Below are 20,629 nucleotides of genomic sequence, written 5' to 3'. Positions count from 1 at the left end.
GTCCTTGACATGAAAATGTTTTGGCACCACTGACATAGAAACATAGGTTTTTCAACTTAGAACTTAGAAGACCACATCTTATATGGTTGTCTGTTTTCCTTTTTTTCCTTTTCTTCTGACTTGATATTTTCACTTTTTGGTATGGTGCTATGTCAATTCTGTCGTGCAGTATATCTTTGCTGTCCCACCTACTGTATATTTCAAAAATATTAACTTTTCAGGAAATAAATAAATAAATAACATGCTTTTAGAACCAATGGAGTTAGGCTTATTAAGAAGAGCTTTTTTGTTGTAAAACCCCACACACAGACGTTCAATAGCACTGATTATTATTTATTTTTTTACTACCGGTATATCAAAAAGTTGAAAAATGGAGAAAGCTGGTATCTGCCTGACAGCTGAGCGACAAATAACTGTTCTCTAGTAATAATACTCATCGTCACTGTTATTACAACATCACTCTTGTTGTTTTGTGCAATATACTGTGCGTCTTGCTTAAAACTGTACCGTTACTGCTAGCGTTGGCTGTCTATAACTGAGAACCACTTACATAATACGTTAGGACTCGATCTTGGTTCAGTTTATAGCCAGAATGATTGAGATGGACAGCATTTAATTTTTGACGGTGGAGTTCAAAGAAACAGTCATCTGTTTTTCACAAATTCCACTTGTCTGTGAGCTGCAGTCTGCCACATAAACAGTAGAGGGCGCCCTCGTCTGTTTTTTCAGTGTCCTGACTCCCCGGACAGGTTTCCTGCTGAACCAGCTGTCAAATGTCAACGCCTGACATTCCATCCACGTGTCATACAGTACAGTACAGTACCAGCCAGGAGACCTCATTATCGTGTAAAAATGTTGATTTGTTTTCAAACAAACTTCAGGTTCAATCGTTTTACTACTTTTGACAGGTTAATTAATAATAATAATATGTTTACAAAGTGCTTTACAGTGTCAAGGGATAACCAACAACAGTCGAATGAAATGCATAAAATAGACAGAATAAGACAATAATAGAACCAAGGCATTATACATAGCCTACTGTACATGGACATGAGAAAATGAGAAACATAATAATTGAGCGATCGAGGGCATGTCTCATTTCATACAGCACTCATCGTAACTATCTGAGAGAGGTTTCGTTGCCAGACTAGTAGCACACCTAGTTTTATGATTTATGCTAGTGGCTTTTGGCCTGGAAACTGACCGGACTGCATTCAGCCATCTGCCTACGTTTCCCTTTTCCTTGTGAGACCATGTTTTACGTCTTTTGTACTGCATGTGATTTTTACCTGACCCGTGTCTTAATTCTGTTGTTTCAACGTTAAACATAATGCGGTCTCAGACATAATGAAGGGCCCCTGCCTGTCTAACATAATGTGGTCTCAGACATCTGAAGGGCCCCTGCCTATGTGGTCTCAGACATCTGAAGGGCCCCTGCCTGTCTAACATAATGTGGTCTCAGACATCTGAAGGGCCCCTGCCTGCCTAACATAATATGGTCTCAGACATAATGAAGGGCCCCTGCCTGCCTATAACATAATGCGATCTGAAGGGCCCCTGCCTGCCTATAACATAATGCGATCTGAAGGGCCCCTGCCTGCCTAACATAATGTGGTCTCAGACATCTGAAGGGCCCCTGCCTGCCTATAACATAATGTGGTCTCAGACATAATGAAGGGCCCCTGCCTGCCTATACTGCTATATAGACATCTGTATGACTATGCACTTTCATGCACAGTAAAATCCTCAGTGTTAGTTTAACCCATTTAGGTCTGATGTCGAAATTTAAAAAAATGTATTCTAGATCCTGACAGTTTTCTGAAATACCCCATGTTTCTATATCAGTGGTGCTCAATATTATTTTCATGTCACGGCAACCCCCAGAATTATTTTTATTCAGAGAAAAAGCTAAAATGTTACCATTTTGTCTACTAGTATAATAATCACACAACAACAAGATAAGATAACATTCCTTTTTATCTTCTTGCTCTTTTGGCAATTCAACAAGAGCGCAAAACGTTTCTCTCATTCCTTGTTGTGACCTATACGATAATGAACAGACTGGACGGATAAGGATGCCAGGTTGAAAATGGTTCATAGATATTGTTTTAGGATCTAGAATTGGCCTTGGCATTAATTAATCATTGGCAGGGGGGAATTGGGCTATATACACGCAGAAGGCCAGCCATCAGTATTGGGATAATGGTAAATCATGGTCAATAATTAAGAAATAAGGTTTTGCTTCAGTTCATTGTGTTTTATTAACAAGTCAGGTGTTGAAAGGTTTTCCTCATTATTTGACAGCTCGGCTGATGTTGGGAGGTGTGTGTGTGTGTGTGTGTGTGTGTGTGTGTGTGTGTGTGTGTGTGTGTGTGTGTGTGTGTGTAACAAGATGACTCGCCCCGTTTCTGTTTTCCTCCCAGAATCTTCCCCAGTGAGGGGTGGGAGAGGCTGGCCAGCAGACAGGCTGGACTTTGAATTTCTCTAACTATAAACTTTCATGACAGCAGAACAGCCTAAGTACAAATATAATATATGAAAAGCTACTACAGTGAAGTCTGTTCACAGAAGTTGTTGTAGGATATGTGGGGATTATCTGACGAGGTACCATTTGAGTGGGCAAAACCTTACATATACTAAATAATACTAAATTCTTTATTGGGTCGATATAAGTAAAATAATATAGCCTTTCTACAGGAGTATCTTTTTATATTTTTCCAAAAAGAATACAAACAGCCAATAGCATATTACAAAGTTATCCCCCTCACTGGTGAAAATTCCAGGAGGAAAAACGGGCAAGCACCGGGGCGAGTCATCCGGTATTCTGTGTGTGTGCGCGTGCGGGTGCGTGCGTGCGTGCTTACTTAATTTGGCTGTACTTTCATGGTCTGTAAATTCACTGCATAGAGATTAATAAATAATCAAAAATAAATAATTCACCACTTATTTGATTTAGCAAAAATAATTATTAACCCATTTTAGGCGGGAACCCCTTTTGGTGTTAGCATTATGTTATGCTTTCGCTATTGAAAAATAGCAGATCTACAAGCTCATAGCGCGCCACCGAGTGGCGCGCTACGAGCTTGTAGGTCTGCTATTTTTAGAACAATCGAAGAACGACTGACATAGAAACACGGCTTTTTCAGAAAACTGTCAGGATGTAGAAGAGATTTTTTAGAATCTGATCTCAGGTCAGAATGGGTTAAAATAGGCGTACGTAGCATCTGTATGCTATGCCACTAACTCTTCTCCTCGTGACCTTTGAACCAGGAAGCAGCTGGGGGAGTTGGAGGACGCTCACATGCTGAGAGGGGAGCTGAGCGCAGCCGAGCAGCTGGCGTTGGTGAGCAGCCACGATGACCTGGCACGAGCACTAGAGGGCGCCTTCTTTGTCCAGGTACCCAAAAAACTACAGACAAAACTACAGCTTCTCAAACTGTTTAAAATTAAAATCCATTTAGGCCGGACGTCGAACATTTAAAAAAAATGTCTTTTTAAAATGTTTCTATATCAGTGGTGCTCAATATTTCATGTCAAGGACCCCCAGACATTAGATCTGTATTTGGCCGCCGACCCCCACCTGAAAATATGTTGTTCCAGGGACCCCCCCCCCCCCTTATTTTGTATCTTTCCGCGCGACGTTCCTCCGCCCACTTTTCGACTGTCGGCCGTTCGCCTGCTAACGGCGGTATAGTCGCCGGGATACCCATAGATTCCCAAAAATGGACTTTTACGGCTCTAGCAGCTGATTCTCAACCCGTTTAATTTCAAGATCCCCCAGTTTGACATTCATATTAGTCTACGGACCCCCCCATTTAATGGCATTTATATCTCTGGGGCCCCCAATTTATATTGTAAAAGCAATGTTAATTTAACTCTGAGAGTGTACAAAGGAAGTTTTCACAATATAAAATGAAGAGTCCTGCAGAACATTATAGCGACGTCTGGTCTGCCAACCCGTTCTGTATACATCAAAAATAATGTTTCTACTCTAGTAATAGTCAATAACAATAGAGCGTCGCAGTCCCGCCCCCTTTCATGACGACGCCAGGCCCAGGAAATAATTCCCAATGCATTTTTCCCCATAGACTTTTCAAAAGCGTCGTACGAAGCCAACTCGAGTCGTGACAAATCATGACAACAAACACAATATTTTGGACCAAACAAATAATTACAAAGAAGAAACACAACCAAAAAAGTGCCGTTTTCTTCTTCTTTCTAATTATTTGTTCGGCCCGAAAAATGTTGTTTGTTGTCATGATTTGTCACAACAAGAGTTGGCTTTGTACGAGGCTTAAAAAGGTCTTTAAATAAATACTTTTTTGAAATGTCTATGAGGAAAATGAACGGAGAATCATTTCCTGGGCCCTGGTAGGTGGGGAGGGGGGGACGGACGGACTGCGACGCTCTATATCACAAGTGTCCTGTACTTCCAGAAATAATTATAAATCATAAATCACACCGCTCCACTACTACAGTTATCTACCCGGAAATACATTGTTGGCCGTTGGAGGTGATTATGATTCAGTCTTATTAGCTGACACCAACGTGTCACTCTCTCATCATATCCCACCAAGGAGATCGTACACTTGTGAACTCGTTGTTCCCGCTATTTATGGTCAAAGGTATTTAGTGTAGAGGTTACAGCAGCAATGAGGAGGTGGCCTAGTACAGAGCCTTGGGGGACTCCAGTCAACTATAAGTATAGGGTTTTTGAGGTTAAAGAACAGGTCACGTTCGTTCTCGAACCGGTCTGCACATTTTGGAGACCGACCGGTTTCCGGTCATTCTTTGTTTCCATGATGCAGAAGTGAGATCTGTTTAGTTGAAGGGAAGACCTCCGCAAAACACTCCACTTACTATACTAACAACAGGTGCGTCGGCGACAAAGCAGCAGACTGCAGACACGTAGAGAGAGGGAGGGAGACCCGCACACTGTCACTGCTGGTTCAAGAGCTTTTATTTAATGTCCAAAATGCAACGTTTCGGTCTTGCCTGAGGAATGTTGAAAGACCGAAACATTGCATTTTGGACATTGACATAAAAAGCTCTTTTGAACCAGCAAGTGACATTGTGCGGGTCTCCCTCCCTCTCTCTACAGATCTGTTTAGCTGAAAGAATTCAAGGTTTGAAAGAAGACCCGTATATTTTATAGGGAAATGTCTTGTCTTTGTTTGCAATATGAGAGACAAAGCTTCCAAGAATGTCCGTTATTACAACCAGTTCCTTTCCCCTCCATAGATTCTTTATTTATGTGTCATGCACCCGAGGTGCCCAGCCCACATGGACTTATAGGACTTGACTTACTTGACTTATTCCTGTATAGGCTCCTAGGTGGAGCATAGGGCCGCAATCACACCCCGCCATCGGACTCCGTTTTGAGCAGTTTTCTTCAGCTGGGCCCACCGTAATCCGGTCGTCTTTGCCTCACTCTCCACTGATCTTCTCCAGGTCTGTTTTGGCCTCCACACTTTTCTTTTGCCCCGTGGGTTCCAGACCAGTCTTATAATAGGACACACCATACAAATCATTGCTTCACTATAGCATAAGTGTACAATAAAATGAAAACTTTTTTGTTTAACAAAAACAAAACATTCAGCCTTTTTTCCCCACGCTCTGCATAAAAAGTCTGCTAAAGCAAAAATACAAATTCCTAAAGCAAAATTTTAGTTTTTCGTAGTCCTCTAACCAGAAAAAGTTAACACAGATGGTTGTCATTTCACAAAATAATACACGTCTTAATTCATCATATAATGGGGCAGTAAAACAAAAAAATTAATTTCATTTTCAATGTCTTTCAAATCACACACTAGACACACTCTGTCCTCCTGAGGAGTACCAATGAATTTATACCCGTTTCTAAACGCCAATTGTACCGTCCCAGAATACAGCCATGTGCACAACAAGATCTCAAAAAGATTATGTCCTGTGAAGAAGAAGGCCCAGGATTCTACAGAGAGGATGTGTTTGACAGCAGACACATGGTGGCTGAAACCATTAGGCCTTGATTTAGCCTCCAGTCACTCAGCGCGTCTCTGCTATGCTTAGCTTAGCAGTCAAACACACATTCTAACAATGGACACACACACACACACACACTGACACACATGCTTATCTTGTTTTGGTTCCGGTCAGCGCACGTCCACGCGTAAACGTATACATACCGGTACGTACACACACATGCCTGCACAATTGCACATGCACGCAAGTATATACACACTACTAGACACTCACAGTATGTGCACGCTTATAATATCGTGTCTCATATTACTCACATGTGACACACACACACACACACACACACACACACACACACACACACACACACACACACACACACACACACACACACACACACACACACACACACACACACACACACACACACACACACACACACACACACACACACACACACACACACACACACACACACACACACACACACACACACACACACACACACACAGCACATGCTCTACAGTAGGAAATAATAAGGCTTTCAAGCCAAGAAAGCAAATTACACCCCTGTACTGAATCTGATCACTGCGATTAAATAAAAATAAAACAGACAATGGTGCTCCTGATGAAAGTAAGACAAAGAGAACGATACACACATGAAAGAGAGAAGTGGAGAGGGATATAAAACCAGAGACGGAACACAGCTCTTTAACACGGAGCATAGTGCAGAGAGACACACCGCATCGGACATTCGATTAATCATTACAACGGATCGAATTCACCACAGGCCATCGCACAATGGAGGCTTTATGTGGAGGGGGGTATGGGGTGGGGGGGGGGTATGCAGGCCCTTCCCTTCCCTCAGAGTGTCACAGCCATCCTGGAAGCACCACGTTTAGTTTACCTTCCCACTACGTCGCTGGTATCGATATTTAGAGTATATATTTATATTTTTACTCTTAAGTATTGATCCCTACTTGCTTACAGTATGTTCTGCTATACTTCCGTGTCTGCAAGTGAAAGCGTTCTGTTCAACCAATCACTCTCCCATACCTGTGATTTTAAAACTCTCTTTGTGCCCGAGGCTATAGCCTGGGCACCATTCCATTTCGGTCATCAATCTTCCGGAACTTAGAATACTACAACATGACATAGCGATATCATCCTGATGACTACAAAACAATACTACAACATGACATAGCGATATCATCCTGATGACTACAAAACAATACTACAACATGACATAGCGATATCATCCTGATGACTACAAAACAATACTACAACATGACGTAGCGATATCATCCTGATGACTACAAAACAATACTACAACATGACGTAGCGATATCATCCTGATGACTACAAAACAATACTACAACATGACGTAGCGATATCATCCTGATGACTACAAAACAATACTACAACATGACGTAGCGATATCATCCTGATGACTACAAAACAATACTACAACATGACGTAGCGATATCATCCTGATGACTACAAAACAATACTACAACATGACGTAGCGATATCATCCTGATGACTACAAAACAATACTACAACATGACGTAGCGATATCATCCTGATGACTACAAAACAATACTACAACATGACGTAGCGATATCATCCTGATGACTACAAAACAATACTACAACATGACGTAGCGATATCATCCTGATGACTACAAAACAATACTACAACATGACGTAGCGATATCATCCTGATGACTACAAAACAATACTACAACATGACATAGCGATATCATCCTGATGACTACAAAACAATACTACAACATGACGTATCCAGATGACTACAAAACAATGACTACAACATGACGTAGCGATATCATCCTGATATCATCGCATGCCACATATAGGCTCTGGGCCTGACAGCGAGTCACGTGTTCGAGTCCCGTTCACGACGACGACCTTTGCTGCATATCTGTCTCTCCCCTTTCCTGTATCTATATCAATAAAGGCAAAAAGCCAAAAACAATAAAAAAATGTATTCATACTACTGTACGTTGGCTTTGATCTGTTCACGCTGCTGTTGCTTTGAGGCGCATCGCATCACATACCTGTGGTGTGTGAGTGAGTGCATGGTAGGTATTCAACTCGCTCAGCCAGTTGTTTTAGTTGTCTAAAGTCATCTTGTCACGCTGCCAAACGTGTTAACAAGGAACGAGACCTTGTACAGTAAAAACATATGAAAGTACAGTACAGAGCCAGCCATTTTATTGACTAATAATCGGACGAAAAACGTTGGTCAACTACCTTTTTTCCACTGAGGAAAACTAAATGGAAACTAAATGAAAACTAAGCTATGATGACTAAAGCTAAGACTAAATATATATTAACAAATTTGTCAACAAACTAGACTAAAATGTTAGGAAGGGACTAGTGGACAAGAGATCCAGTATACGGTAAAAGTCATTTTAAACGTGGTTACATGCTGAATATAGCAGATCTACAAGCTCACAACGTGTCGCAGCGCGACGCGCTGTGAACCCAGAGATGCAGAACACAGACTAATCTAGTGCTGAAAAATGGCAAATGGTGCATTTATATAGCACCTTTATCCAAGGCGCTTTACATAGATTGTGCATTACATTCACACATTCATACACCGATTGCGGCGGAAGCCATGCAAGGTATACCAACCAGGACCCAACATTTGGACCCAATGTTTTATACATTTGTGTCAATAAAGTAACTAACTAACTAAGTGTGTGTGTGCATGCGTGCGTGCGTGCGTGTGTGTGTGTGCGTCTAGGAGTCGGTGTTCGAGCAGCTGGAGGCCAAGCAGAGCGTGTTCCAGGCGGTGGAGGCTCACGTAGGAGACGAGGTCATCCTGAGCAGCTCTACTTCCTGTCTGTTGCCCAGCGACGTGTTCTCTGGCGTGCAGAAGAGGAGTCGTTGCATCATCTCTCATCCGGTTATTATTATATTATTATTATCTCTCATCCGGTTGGTTGATGTTGTTCCCATGAAGTCCAGTTGCGTCTCAAACGTATTAATTAGTTAGTCGCTGCGAGAGTGAGGTTCTAGCCAACACCAACTCGGGATTCCTGGATCGCTGCCCTCCACAAATTCCTCTATCCAACATCAGGTTCTTGAGCTCTGCAGTGTTGTCAGCCAAGCTGTCAACGTCTACATTAAGGTGGTACGGCTTCTTTCCCCTCCTGGCTTTGCCCTGGGTTGGCTCCCATATAGGGTCAATTTACTTGCCTCAAGTTCTGGGTGCCTGACACAGTGCCCTGCCAGCCTCATCCTTCTGTCTCTGATTTTGTCCGTGACGCGTGGCAGGTCCCCATAGAGGTCCACATTTCTGATGTGGTCCGACCATGTGACACCTAGTGCCATTCGTAGCATTCTTGTGTCGACTCCATCCAGGGATTTAGGGTTCATTCAGGGTCTTAATTAAACCAACCTCAGTTTAGCTGGAGATAGGGCAATTCATCTTAACTAAAATCTTTGCTTTTCGTGGTTAGGATTCAGAAAGCATTTGTACAATCGGCCTCATGTCTTAATGGGTTAAAGGCCATGATTATAAATCATGCATAAAGATATTGTTGCTGCATTCCAAAATATGATCAGCGCTATAGCAGGGATTTTGTTTTTAACTGAATTCTGGGAATCGCAGTTCCAACTGACAACGGAGCTACCCTATACCCCGTGTGTCACCAACAAGACTACTAAAATGCATGTTACACTCCAAGACTTTTATAGATATGGACCTTTTTGTAAACACACCTACAGTATCTAAAGTATCTATACGTGTACATCATGTCTTCCTGGGCCCCTCCCTCCCTCCTCACATAGCTGTGAATGAAGAGGTTTAAAGTGTCACCACTTTCCATTTCCATGTCAATAAAATAATGACTGCTGAGAGAGCGCCTCTGCGTTTATTTAGCCATCCGTCACACTGTATATAGGCGTTCAGCTAATACCCACTGACACTTCAGGTATTTAGTGACTGAATAACAAGTGAGTGAAGGAAGGCCTTGGTCATTGTTGACGCATCAACCGTCAAGAACATAAGAGAAGATTTGAAGATTTGTCGAGGGGTTGTCACCGTGTCACAGAGTACACCGCGGTGGGGGGGGGGTCTACCGTATGTAAGAAGGGCCTTTCTCGGCCCCACCTCTCTCCCTTTGTTTATATTGTGTTTTAGGATCCAAGATGGCCGCAGCACCAGGACGGGGTGGGGCGGTAGGTTGAGCGGGCGGGCGGGGTCGACATATGCCCTTACTGGGCTGCATTCAAGACACTTGCCTTGTGTCTGACACCTTACCTTGTGTCTGAACACAGGTTTGATGGATGTGTTCTGCCCCCCCCCCCCCTCCTCCCCTCACCATCACACAAAATGTTTGGTCAAGCCATATGCATGGGCTTCCATTGGAAATGCATTGGAGCGGCCATTAAACACAAGACAGACACAAGACGGGTGTCTTGAATTTGTGAACGCAGTCCATTATGTCGACCCCACCCGCTCACCTCCGCCCCACCCCCTCCTGGTGCTGCGGCCATCTTGGATCCTAAAACACAATATAAACAAAGGGAGAGAGGTACAGTATGGGGCCGAGAAAGGCCTTTTGCGAGGAGTCATTAGCAAGCAACAGCAGTGACTTGACAACACAGCAAGGTGTGTGTGTGTGGGGAGGAATGACTTGGCATAATGACGCAGGTTCGAATCCCAATCCCCGGCGGCATATGCTGCGCACTCCCCATCTCTCTCTCTCTCTGTCTCTCTCTCCCCCCCGTTTCCTGTCCTAACTTCACTTCACTGTCAATAAAAAAGGCTTAAAAAGCCCCCCCAAAAAAAGGCGATGTTGTTTGGATGTTGCTTCATGGGTAACTAATTACCAGTGACACGGTTGGATGACGGTATGTGGAGTAATTACAATAGTTATTCTGACTGTTTTCTTTTGCTTATTGTTCTCTCTGCCAACAGGTGAACCCGCCCTACTATGTCAAACTGGTGGAGCTGGTGCCCCACCCAGAGACCGCCTCCTCTGTCATGGACACGGCCCACGCCCTGATGACCAAGGTTAGGCCCTCACAGAGACACGTTTAACACATTCTGACCCGAGATCAGATTCTAAAAATGTCTTCTACATCCTGACAGTTTTCCATTCTGACCTGAGATCAGATTCTAAAAATGTCTTCTATGTCTGTCAGTCGCTCTTCGATTTTTCAAAAATAGCAGACCTACAAGCTCGTAGCGCGCCACTCGGTGGCGCGCTATGAGCTTGTAGATCTGCTATTTTTCCAATAGCTAAAGCACGACATGATGCTAACACCAAAAAGGGTTCCCGCCCAAAATGGGTTAAGAGCCGAGGACGATTCTAACAAAATGTCTTCTGAATCCTGACGGTTCTCTGAAAAACCCTTATGTTTCCTATGTCAGTCGTTCTCAAACATTTTCATGTCAAGGACCCCCAAAAATATTATGTAATTGGCCGCCGACCCCCCATCAGAAAATATGTTGTTCCAGACTCCAGAGACCCCTACTGTATAAGCAAAGATTTGAGTTAAAAACGTTGACTCTGAAAGAATATAATTCAAAGATTTGCACTACATTTTCACGATTTTTCAAAACAAAGTCAACAGCTAAAGCATAACACATAATGCTTAAAACATATTAAGGGGACGCATCTGTGTCACCTTATAGCTTTTAACCACTTATACAAAGCTACAAAGCTCATAGCAGCGCTATGAATGTGTAGATCTGCCATTTTTTAAACATCGTGAAAACGTGCAAATTTAACTCAAATGTTTGCTTCTGCATAGGCAGCTCCCGGCAGGATTCGCCGGGAGAATCCAGACGCAGCTTCGCGACATGAGACGAATTATGTGTGTGTACGTGTGTGTGTGTCAATTTAACAAAGGTGCAGATGATCAGAAATCAGCAGAGAGTGATCGACGTTTGCGCTACTCGAGGCCGAAGTGAAGTGGACTCGAAACCCAGACTTTTCTTTCCTCCCTGGAAATAAAAACGTCTGGGTTTCCGAGGCTACCACTTCGAGAACCACTGACCGCAACGTCAGGCCACTATTCTGTACCGATAGAGGTGTCAGGGCCCGGGGTCAGTGTTATTGAAGTTATATGAACACAAAAGGTAGGGAACGTTCACCCGTTTCGAATCCGCTATAGGAATGTTTGGAGAGTCTTGCTTAAATGTGTTGCATCAGGTGATTTCATGACTCGGTCCACCGGGGGGGAGGCAGGCAGGAATGAGCTGCCTGCATGGTGGACTGTAGTGTTTGGTATCGGGAGGGAATGAAGACGTGCGTCCTTGTCTGCCCTCCCTCGTATATATATCATGGTACAGCACTTCTGTGAAGCGTGACGTTGCTTCAACTGCATATGTACTTATACTACCGTGTATAAATGTACACTATAGTGTTGTGCTATACGGTGCTAAATGACCCATTAGAGCTTGAAGCTATGCATCACTTAACCACAAACACATGTAACTGTACATGCACGCATGCTTAACTGCGAGGCTTACACACATTCATACTGTAGATACATTTATACTGTATGAATGCAGATCATTTGAGAAAAGCTAAACACGCAGAGGGCCACTGTTCGCAAGGAGGGGGGTGGCAGGACACACAAAGATTATATGAGTTAACTAAATGCTTTTTAGGGATCATGTTATTTTGGAACCAGACTAATGACTAATGAGAAATATCTATTGTAAATGATCAGTGACCTGCACTGTCAATTATCAACAGCTGGAATGTTTTGGAAAAAAATGGGCACAGCCGATCCAAGTTATGGATCCGTGTTGTTCACATGCCACTGAAAATGCTCACGGACATACAGAACTGTTTGTAATTTGTATATAAGCAATTTTCACTATTTGTTAAATTGTCGTACAACAAAGTATAATAATATAGAGCTTAACCCATTCAGGGCGGTACAGCCTTTTGGTGTTTTAGGCATTATGTTATACTTTAGCTATTGAAAAGTATCAGATCTATTCTACAGCTACGAGCTTGTAGATCTGCTATTTTTGAAAAATCGTTAAAATGTGCCTCAAAACTCAAATCTTTGCTTCTGGACTCCCTGGAACAACATATTTTCAGATGGGCGTCGGCAGCATATTACATATCATTTTGGGGTCCTTGACATGAAATATTGAGAACCACTGATATAGAAACATGGGGTTTTTCAGAAAATTGTCATGATTTAGAAGACATTTATTTTATTTGAACGTCAGGCCAACAGTAAATGGGTTAAATGGTTAATCTATTCTATTTGCTTAAATTGTTGATGAGATGCTACACAGTATGATGTGTTTTCAGTGTGAATAAATGTCTCCGGGTACGTGATGAATAAAATGACCATGTGTGTCTGTGTTCAGGTCGGCCAGGCACCCGTTCATCTGAAAAATAATAATAATAAAAATAAAATGATCATGTATGTCTGTGTTCAGGTGGGCCAGGCACCCGTTCATCTGAAAAATAATAATAATAATAATAAAATGATCATGTATGTCTGTGTTCAGGTCGGCCAGGCACCCGTTCGTCTGAAAAATGATAATAATAATAATAATAAAATTACCATGTGTGTCTGTGTTCAGGTCGGCCAGGCACCCGTTCGTCTGAAGAAGGAGATCGATGGATTTGCCCTCAACAGAGTTCAGTACGCCATCATAGCAGAGTCCTGGAGACTGGTTCAGGTGAGGTGAGGGGGTGCGTGAGCGTTTGTGCGTGTGTGCGTGTGTGTGTGTGTGTGTGTGTGTGTGCGTGAGTGTGTGCGCATGTGCGTGTGCATGTGCGTGTGTGTGTGTGTGTACACATTGTTAAATCTTGTGTATGAACGAGCACATCATAAGAGTGACATTATTTTGTTCTTGTTTCCTCAAACATTGTAGCAGCTACAGTATAATCAATAATCATACCAATACATACACTCATCAGAATCATCAAGAGAGTTTGGGCTCCATTTTCGTCACCGCTAAACCCCTTATCCCTAAACTTCTTTGCCTTTTTTTTACTATTTTGCTAAACATTTTTTAATAGTTAAAATGTCTAGTCTACAAGCTCACAGCGTGTCAATGTAGATTGGCTAGTTGAACTATTCAAAAATGTTTTTCAAAATAGTAAAAAAAAAGGCAAAGACGTTTAGGGGTAAAGGGTTTAGCGGTGACCAAAATGGAGCCCTTTGTCTGTTCATAGCGTTCAAGGGCCTTGAAGTTGCCGTGTGTGTGCGTGTGCGTGTGCGTGTGCGTGTGTGTGTGTGTGTGTGTGTGTGTGCGCGTGCGTGTGTGCGTGCGTGCACAGTGCACACCACCACATGCAGCCCAGCCTCAGTATTGTCTTTGGCCAAGCCTAGTGGAAAACATCTCACTGTTTTGCAATTGGTTGTGTTTTTTTTATTATTATTAACGTAAAATTAATTAATAGTCAGGTGTTAACCTTTAATTTCCTCATATTTGAATTGTTCAGGTCACTGACTCTCAGTGCAGGCCATTCAAGGACATTGTTGGTGTGCACGGGTGCGTGCATTCGTTACTGTGCGTGTGTGCGTGCATACCGGAGACGCTGCGTGCACGTACACTCGTACAGTATACCGTACAGTATGTATTAATAATCGCGTGTCATGAACTGCCGTACTGATGGCTCTGTAATGCAGTGGTTCCCAAAGGGGTCCTTGAGGGAGTTCCAGGGGGTCCCCAGCTAAATGACAGTTTGGAACTAAGTGGACCCTTACAGGTCTGTAACTCTGAGAGTGTACAAATGGAAGCAATGGAGTGTACAAATGGAGTGTACAATGTAGTGTAAAAATTACTTACTATTTGTACACTCTCAGAGTGATGCTACAATATAAATTGGGGGTCCCAGAGACAGAAATGGAGGTCCTTAGACTAATGCATGTCAAACTGGGGAAGGGGTCCTTGAAATTAAACGGTTTGAGAATCACTGCTGGAGCCGTAAAAATCTTATCTTATTGGGGGTCCTGCATGGCATATATATTTTCAAATGGGTCGGGGGGTCTGCGGGCTAATTAGTGTCAATTTGGGGCTGAAAGCGTTTGGGAGCCACTGCTGTAATTAGATTAGATTCAACGTATTGTCACTGCACATAGTATACAAATACTTTGACAATGAAATGAATAGTGGCGTCCAAACCAGAGTGCAATACAGTAAATGCAATAATGGGAATAAATAAATACACTCGTTTGTTGAATGTACAGTATGTACAGTATGTACAGTAATATATAATAATAGTAATGTAACCAGTAAGACGCGCAAACGCGGGAAGCGAACGCAGCTCGTACATATTTGGGTTTTGGACCTATAGCTGCTTTGGGGACTCCTTATATGGTTATGGCTGAGTCATGGTGACACAAATCACTCAGCTCCATATATGGGCACAAAAGCGGGACAGACAGACAGACAGACACACAGACATGATCTGCTAGGTCTCATAGTAAGTGCTCACTGAATTCGCAATAAATCATAGTAATGGATGCAGGAGGAGGAAATGTCCCGTCAACCCGTCTCCACTGTGACCTCCGCACGGCGCGCGGTAGTCCGCCTCCAAACTACAGCACGATGACAGTGAACATGCTTCAAGATCCGTTACATAATCACATGATGACGACGACTATTAGGGGCCGGAAACTTAACCCATTCTGACCTGAGATCAGATTCATACGAGGTTTCCACATGGACACACACTGGTCTGATTAACCCATTCTGACCTGAGATTCAAAAAATGCCAGTCGTTCTTTGATTTTTCAAAAATAGCAGACCTACAAGCTCGTAGCGCGCCACTCGGTGGCGCGCTATGAGCTTGTAGATCTGCTATTTTTCAATAGCTAAAGCATAACATGATGCTAACACCAAAATGGGTTCCCGTTCAGAATGGGTTAACTAAATTTAATCCATTCAGACCGCGAGGACGATTCCACAAAGAAGAAAAAACACGATGTTTCTATATCAGTCGTTCTCCGACATTTTCATGTCGAGAACCCCCAAAATTATCTGTAATTGGCCGCCGACCCCCATCTGAGAATATGTATAGTTCCAGGGACCCTCCTCCCAGAAGCAAAAGATTTGACTTGAAAAAGTTCGCTCTGAAAGAATATACATTATATATTCAAAGATTTGCACCACATTTTCATGATATTTCAAAAATAGCAGACCTATACAAGCTCGTAATGAGCTTGTAGATCTGCTATTTTTCGATGTCTAAAGTATAAGAGACTGCTTAAAACACCAAAAGGAGTTCCCGTACAGACTGGGTTAAACGTATAAGCCCCATAGAAGTCGTGTGTGGAAGTAGCTTCTTGTCCCCTTTTTGATCCTTAGAGGCTGTTGAAGAGATTATTTTGTTATCAAGTCTCAAATGAATAATTGGCTCACAGTCACAGTAGTAGGAGAGTGAAGTATCGAGCCAATGAAATGTCATCGTTCGCCCGGGGACAGGAACCGAGAGAGAGAGAGAGAGGCTTTAATGGACCCAATTTAGGGCTTATATCAATCAGTACACTCTCGCTCTCACACTAACCTTCGACCCAACGAACAGAAAAGCAGAAAAGGCTCTATAGCTGTGCTCCTGGGTTTTTCTTTAACAGAATTTGTAAGACAGTCATTATAGGCTATACTTGCGGGTCTCAGTGAACACCTAACTGTACATACAGTATGAAACAGAAGAGCGAGTGAAGAGAAAAACAAACTGTAGTCCAAGAGCAAAAAGCACCAGAGTCATTCTCTCTCTCTCTCGGGACAAGGCAGCGCTAATGGAGGCTCTGTAGACCTCCTGTCGATACAGTGTCTCCTCTCTCCATGTCCTTTGTGACAGAGAGAGACACGTAATAAAAACGTCTCCTTTCAGCTCGGTTCGAGGACATTGTGTCCTCAGAGCGGCCGATACTGTTGTACTGTACACCTGAGATATAGTGTAGTGTGTCCCCCGAACCCTTTCTCACAGAACCGAGACAGACGCGTACACACACACACACACACACACACACACAATACTACTGTATTCCCAACAGAGATGCACACAAAGAGGGCAATGTTACAGTGTTAGGGACTGCAGGGACACTTTAAATGGCCACCAAAGCCTCCCAATCAGTCGGACAGAAGGCTGTTTTCATTGCACTGATTGTTGTTTGCAGAGAACTTAAACTCCCCCCAATCATCACAGGAGATGTCACTCATTAAGGCACGGCCCTATCAGCTCCGCACCCCCCCCCCCCCCCCCCATTCATCTCTGCAACATCATTGGTTACTAATAAATGTGATTGTCAGGCCTGGGCCGTGGCTCAGCGGTCCAGGCACCTTGGCTGGTAGTCCAGTCTAGGCAGTGTGCCGCGGGTTCGACTCCCGATCCCGACGGCCTTTACTGCATGTCTTCCCCCCCCCCCGCATCTCTCTCCCCATGTCCTGTCAGCCTACTGTCTGTCCCTCCATAAAATAATATTAAAAAAAGGTGATTGTCTAATATGAATCGATGCACTGAGCACAGAATTGTGATGTTCTGGGTATAGGGTCGCAGTTATTACACAATCACCTAATTGCTTCTGGGATTCAATATTTTGATATTGGGGGGGGGGGGGGGTCGGGCGGTCAAATACATATAATCTTTGGGGGTCCTTGACATGAAATAGTTTGAGCACCACTGACACACACACTGACATTCATATTCATAAAATGGGTTAAACTCCCCTACTACACTCACCCCTCCTTGGGAGTGTTATACAGAATACGACAACGGGGCAGCGGCTCCGTCTAAAATAAATCAATTCTAGGGGAAAACGTCCCTTCAAAGCAGCAGCAGCAGTATGGATGGATGGGCAGAGAGGTGAATAAAACGTCCCTTCAAAGCAGCAGCAGTATGGATGGATGGGCAGAGAGATGAATAAACAAGAAAGATCCCCCCCCCCCCACGCATTGACCAGCAGATCGCAGCTTGCTGTGATTTACTGGAACTGTCGGTACAGTAGGAATGCATCTCTGTAGTGTACGTGTACCGTAACTGCTCCTCCTTGTATGGATGGACGGCCCTGCCGCCGCCCTTGGAGGTTTTTTTTTGTGTGTGTATTCGTCATTGGTTCAGTTCACTGAGGATCCAAGTGGGTTCCTTCATTCAAGTGCTTTATGTGAGCTAAAGACAGCAGAGCAGAGGCCAGATGTATGTCTGGGTCTGATGCCGATAAACCACATGTTAAACTGACAAAAACCGAATGGAAACTAAATGAAAACTAATCCATGATGACTATAAGACTAAATATATTGACAATTTCGTCAACAAGTAAAAACTAGACAAAAATGTTAGGAAGCGACTAGTGGAGGGGAGTTGCAACACTCAGTTCACACGGGTGTGATTTTTTTATTTCTGATCAGTGTTCAGGGAAAGGAAGGCAGAGCGTGCCCTGTTCCCTCTGCCCTCTCGTCTGCACCCAGAGCGGGATGGGAGACGTAGCGTAGCGTAGCATAGCGTAGCATAGCATAGCGTAGCATCCATATGTCCAGGCAGCAGCGTGTCATTATGTGTTTCTTCACACGGCCGTGTGGCATACCTCCCGGAACATTCCAGAATATCGTTGCCGTCAGGCAGGGAAACCTTGTATGTCCAAAACCAAAACCCGTGACTTTTCATGGGAAAAAAAATTACCTAGTGGACTTTAGTTTAAACCTGTCTTTGGGACTTTGGGAAAGTCATTTAAAATTGGGCCTGGGCTGCAGGCTCCAGGCACCTCCAGCATGACAGTGTGTCGCGGGTTCGAGTCCCGATCCCGACAAACTTTGCTGTCCCCCCCGCCCCCCCACCCCTCTCTCCCTCCCCGTTTCCTGTCAAGCTACTGTACATCTACAGTATCCATAAAGGCAAAAAAGCTGCAAAAATAAATGATACATTTTTAAATAGCGGAAAATAGCAGATCTACAAGCTTGCAAATAGTCTATTTTTTGCAATTTCCCTTGTGACGTACAACGAAGCAAGGCATTCATTATTTAGAAGAAAAATTAAAAGGTGATACAAGTAAAGGAGATACAAGATTTCTGTCCAACGGCCGTCATTGTATATTTGAACTGCCCTTTGGTGCGCTCCTCCTCCTTCTGCCGCGGGACACACGTGAAGCCCAATGAACCCACGGAGGCACTCTTTGGGCCCTAACTGAGGAAAACACCACATTACTGTTACACCGTAGAACACACTTTGACCCCGAGTGCAGCTGCAAGCCAGTCGGGTCCGACATGTACCTGTCTAAATACTTCCTTAATGTTAACGAAGTCCACACCCACAACACCAGAGGGAGTGCAACAAACCATGTAGAACCCAGATTCGGCACAAACAAGGGACAAATTTTTTCCCGCTCCTATGCCACCAAAATGTGGAATGCCCTGGAACTGTTAATACATTTATTTCAATCAATCAGTGAGCTAAACCCAAGTTGCGTTTCCATGCTCCTGTTTTGCCTCTGCTATTCACAACCATTCTCACGTATACGACGTACGTAAATGAACGCAACAAATGAACGTTTCTCAAAAAGGGTTTTATTTACACCGTCACAACCACTGTGAAAACCACAAAACTAAACAGAAGGAAACGTTTGGAAAAGAGGAAAGCAAGTTCATAGTTTATTTTTTACAGCTGTAAAACTATTGAAACAAACCAGTGATCTTGCATGAACTGTGAAAGCTCTGCTGTCAGTCACGTGGAGGACGTACAGCTCATAAACGGATATGATGCAGTCATGTCGTCTTCCAGAGCCACCATTCATCTTGCTGTATAGCAGCTTGATGTGTCACGTTAAATGGCTGTTTTGTTGTTATGAAAGGCATGTTAGGCATGACTAGCCTAGACTATATAAGAGTCTGTGGGCTGCATTTTGTGTGTCTTAAGTACCAGGTCTTATTCCCTAACTTGAGTAAACTAAAGACCTGGAGGCGTGATCAATGTCCTTATAGCCACTCAGAATAGCCAAATGGCATTGATCACGCCTCCAGGTCTTTAGTTTACTCAAGTTAGGGAATAAGACCTGGTACTTAAGACACGCAAAATACAGCCCTGTGTGTCCAGAGCTATAAGCTTGCAAACCGTCCGCTGGACCAGTCAGCGACACATCTCTTGTGGCACACTGCCAGTAAGCCAAGGACACAGAATTAACTCCACCATGTTTCTTCACATACATACATATATGTATTTATAATACTTTAGGAATATTTCACTTTAATTTGACAATGGAAGTCAATCGGGGCTCTGACCCATATACTGTATGGAGTGATACTGCATCTGTAGATATGTCAAAGGTGACTGACGTCGTCACAGAATGGACACGCAAAGTCTGCAGATCCGTGTATAGGATCTATAAATCGACTATTTTATCGCGACTTGTGTGACATACAGTAGAATGACAGAGTATAGAGCATTAACCCATTCTGAACGGGATCCCATTTTGGTGTTAGCATCATGTTATGCTTTAGCTATTGAAAAATAGCAGATCTACAAGCTCGTAGCGCGCCACCGAGTGGCGCGCTACGAGCTTGTAGGTCTGCTATTTTTGAAAAATCGAAGAACGATCTGAATCTGATCTCAGGTCAGAATGGGTTAATCAGACCAGTGTGTGTCCAGTGGAAACCTCGTATGAATCTGATCTCAGGTCAGAATGGGTTAATTATGAAAAGAATATATAGAATACGGAGA

At 43.4% G+C, this 20,629-nt stretch overlaps 1 protein-coding gene across 1 annotated transcript in view; it reads left to right on the top strand.

The window, feature by feature from the left end:
* The window catches only part of cryl1 (crystallin, lambda 1), a 35,999-nt gene that overhangs the window by 3,329 nt on the left and 12,041 nt on the right, over positions 1-20,629 (top strand). Inside the window, exons 3-6 of the mRNA XM_080785683.1 lie at positions 3,271-3,397; positions 8,731-8,892; positions 10,912-11,007; positions 13,552-13,650. Coding sequence (XP_080641809.1) covers positions 3,271-3,397; positions 8,731-8,892; positions 10,912-11,007; positions 13,552-13,650 — 484 coding nt within the window. The remainder of the gene's footprint in view (positions 1-3,270; positions 3,398-8,730; positions 8,893-10,911; positions 11,008-13,551; positions 13,651-20,629) is intronic.

This window comes from Protomyctophum bolini, assembly GCF_963924005.1.
Source record: "Protomyctophum bolini genome assembly, chromosome: 16".
NCBI classification, from domain to species: domain Eukaryota; kingdom Metazoa; phylum Chordata; class Actinopteri; order Myctophiformes; family Myctophidae; genus Protomyctophum; species Protomyctophum bolini.
The sequence above is the reverse complement of the archived record's forward strand: the minus strand, read 5'-3'. Positions and strand labels throughout refer to the sequence as shown.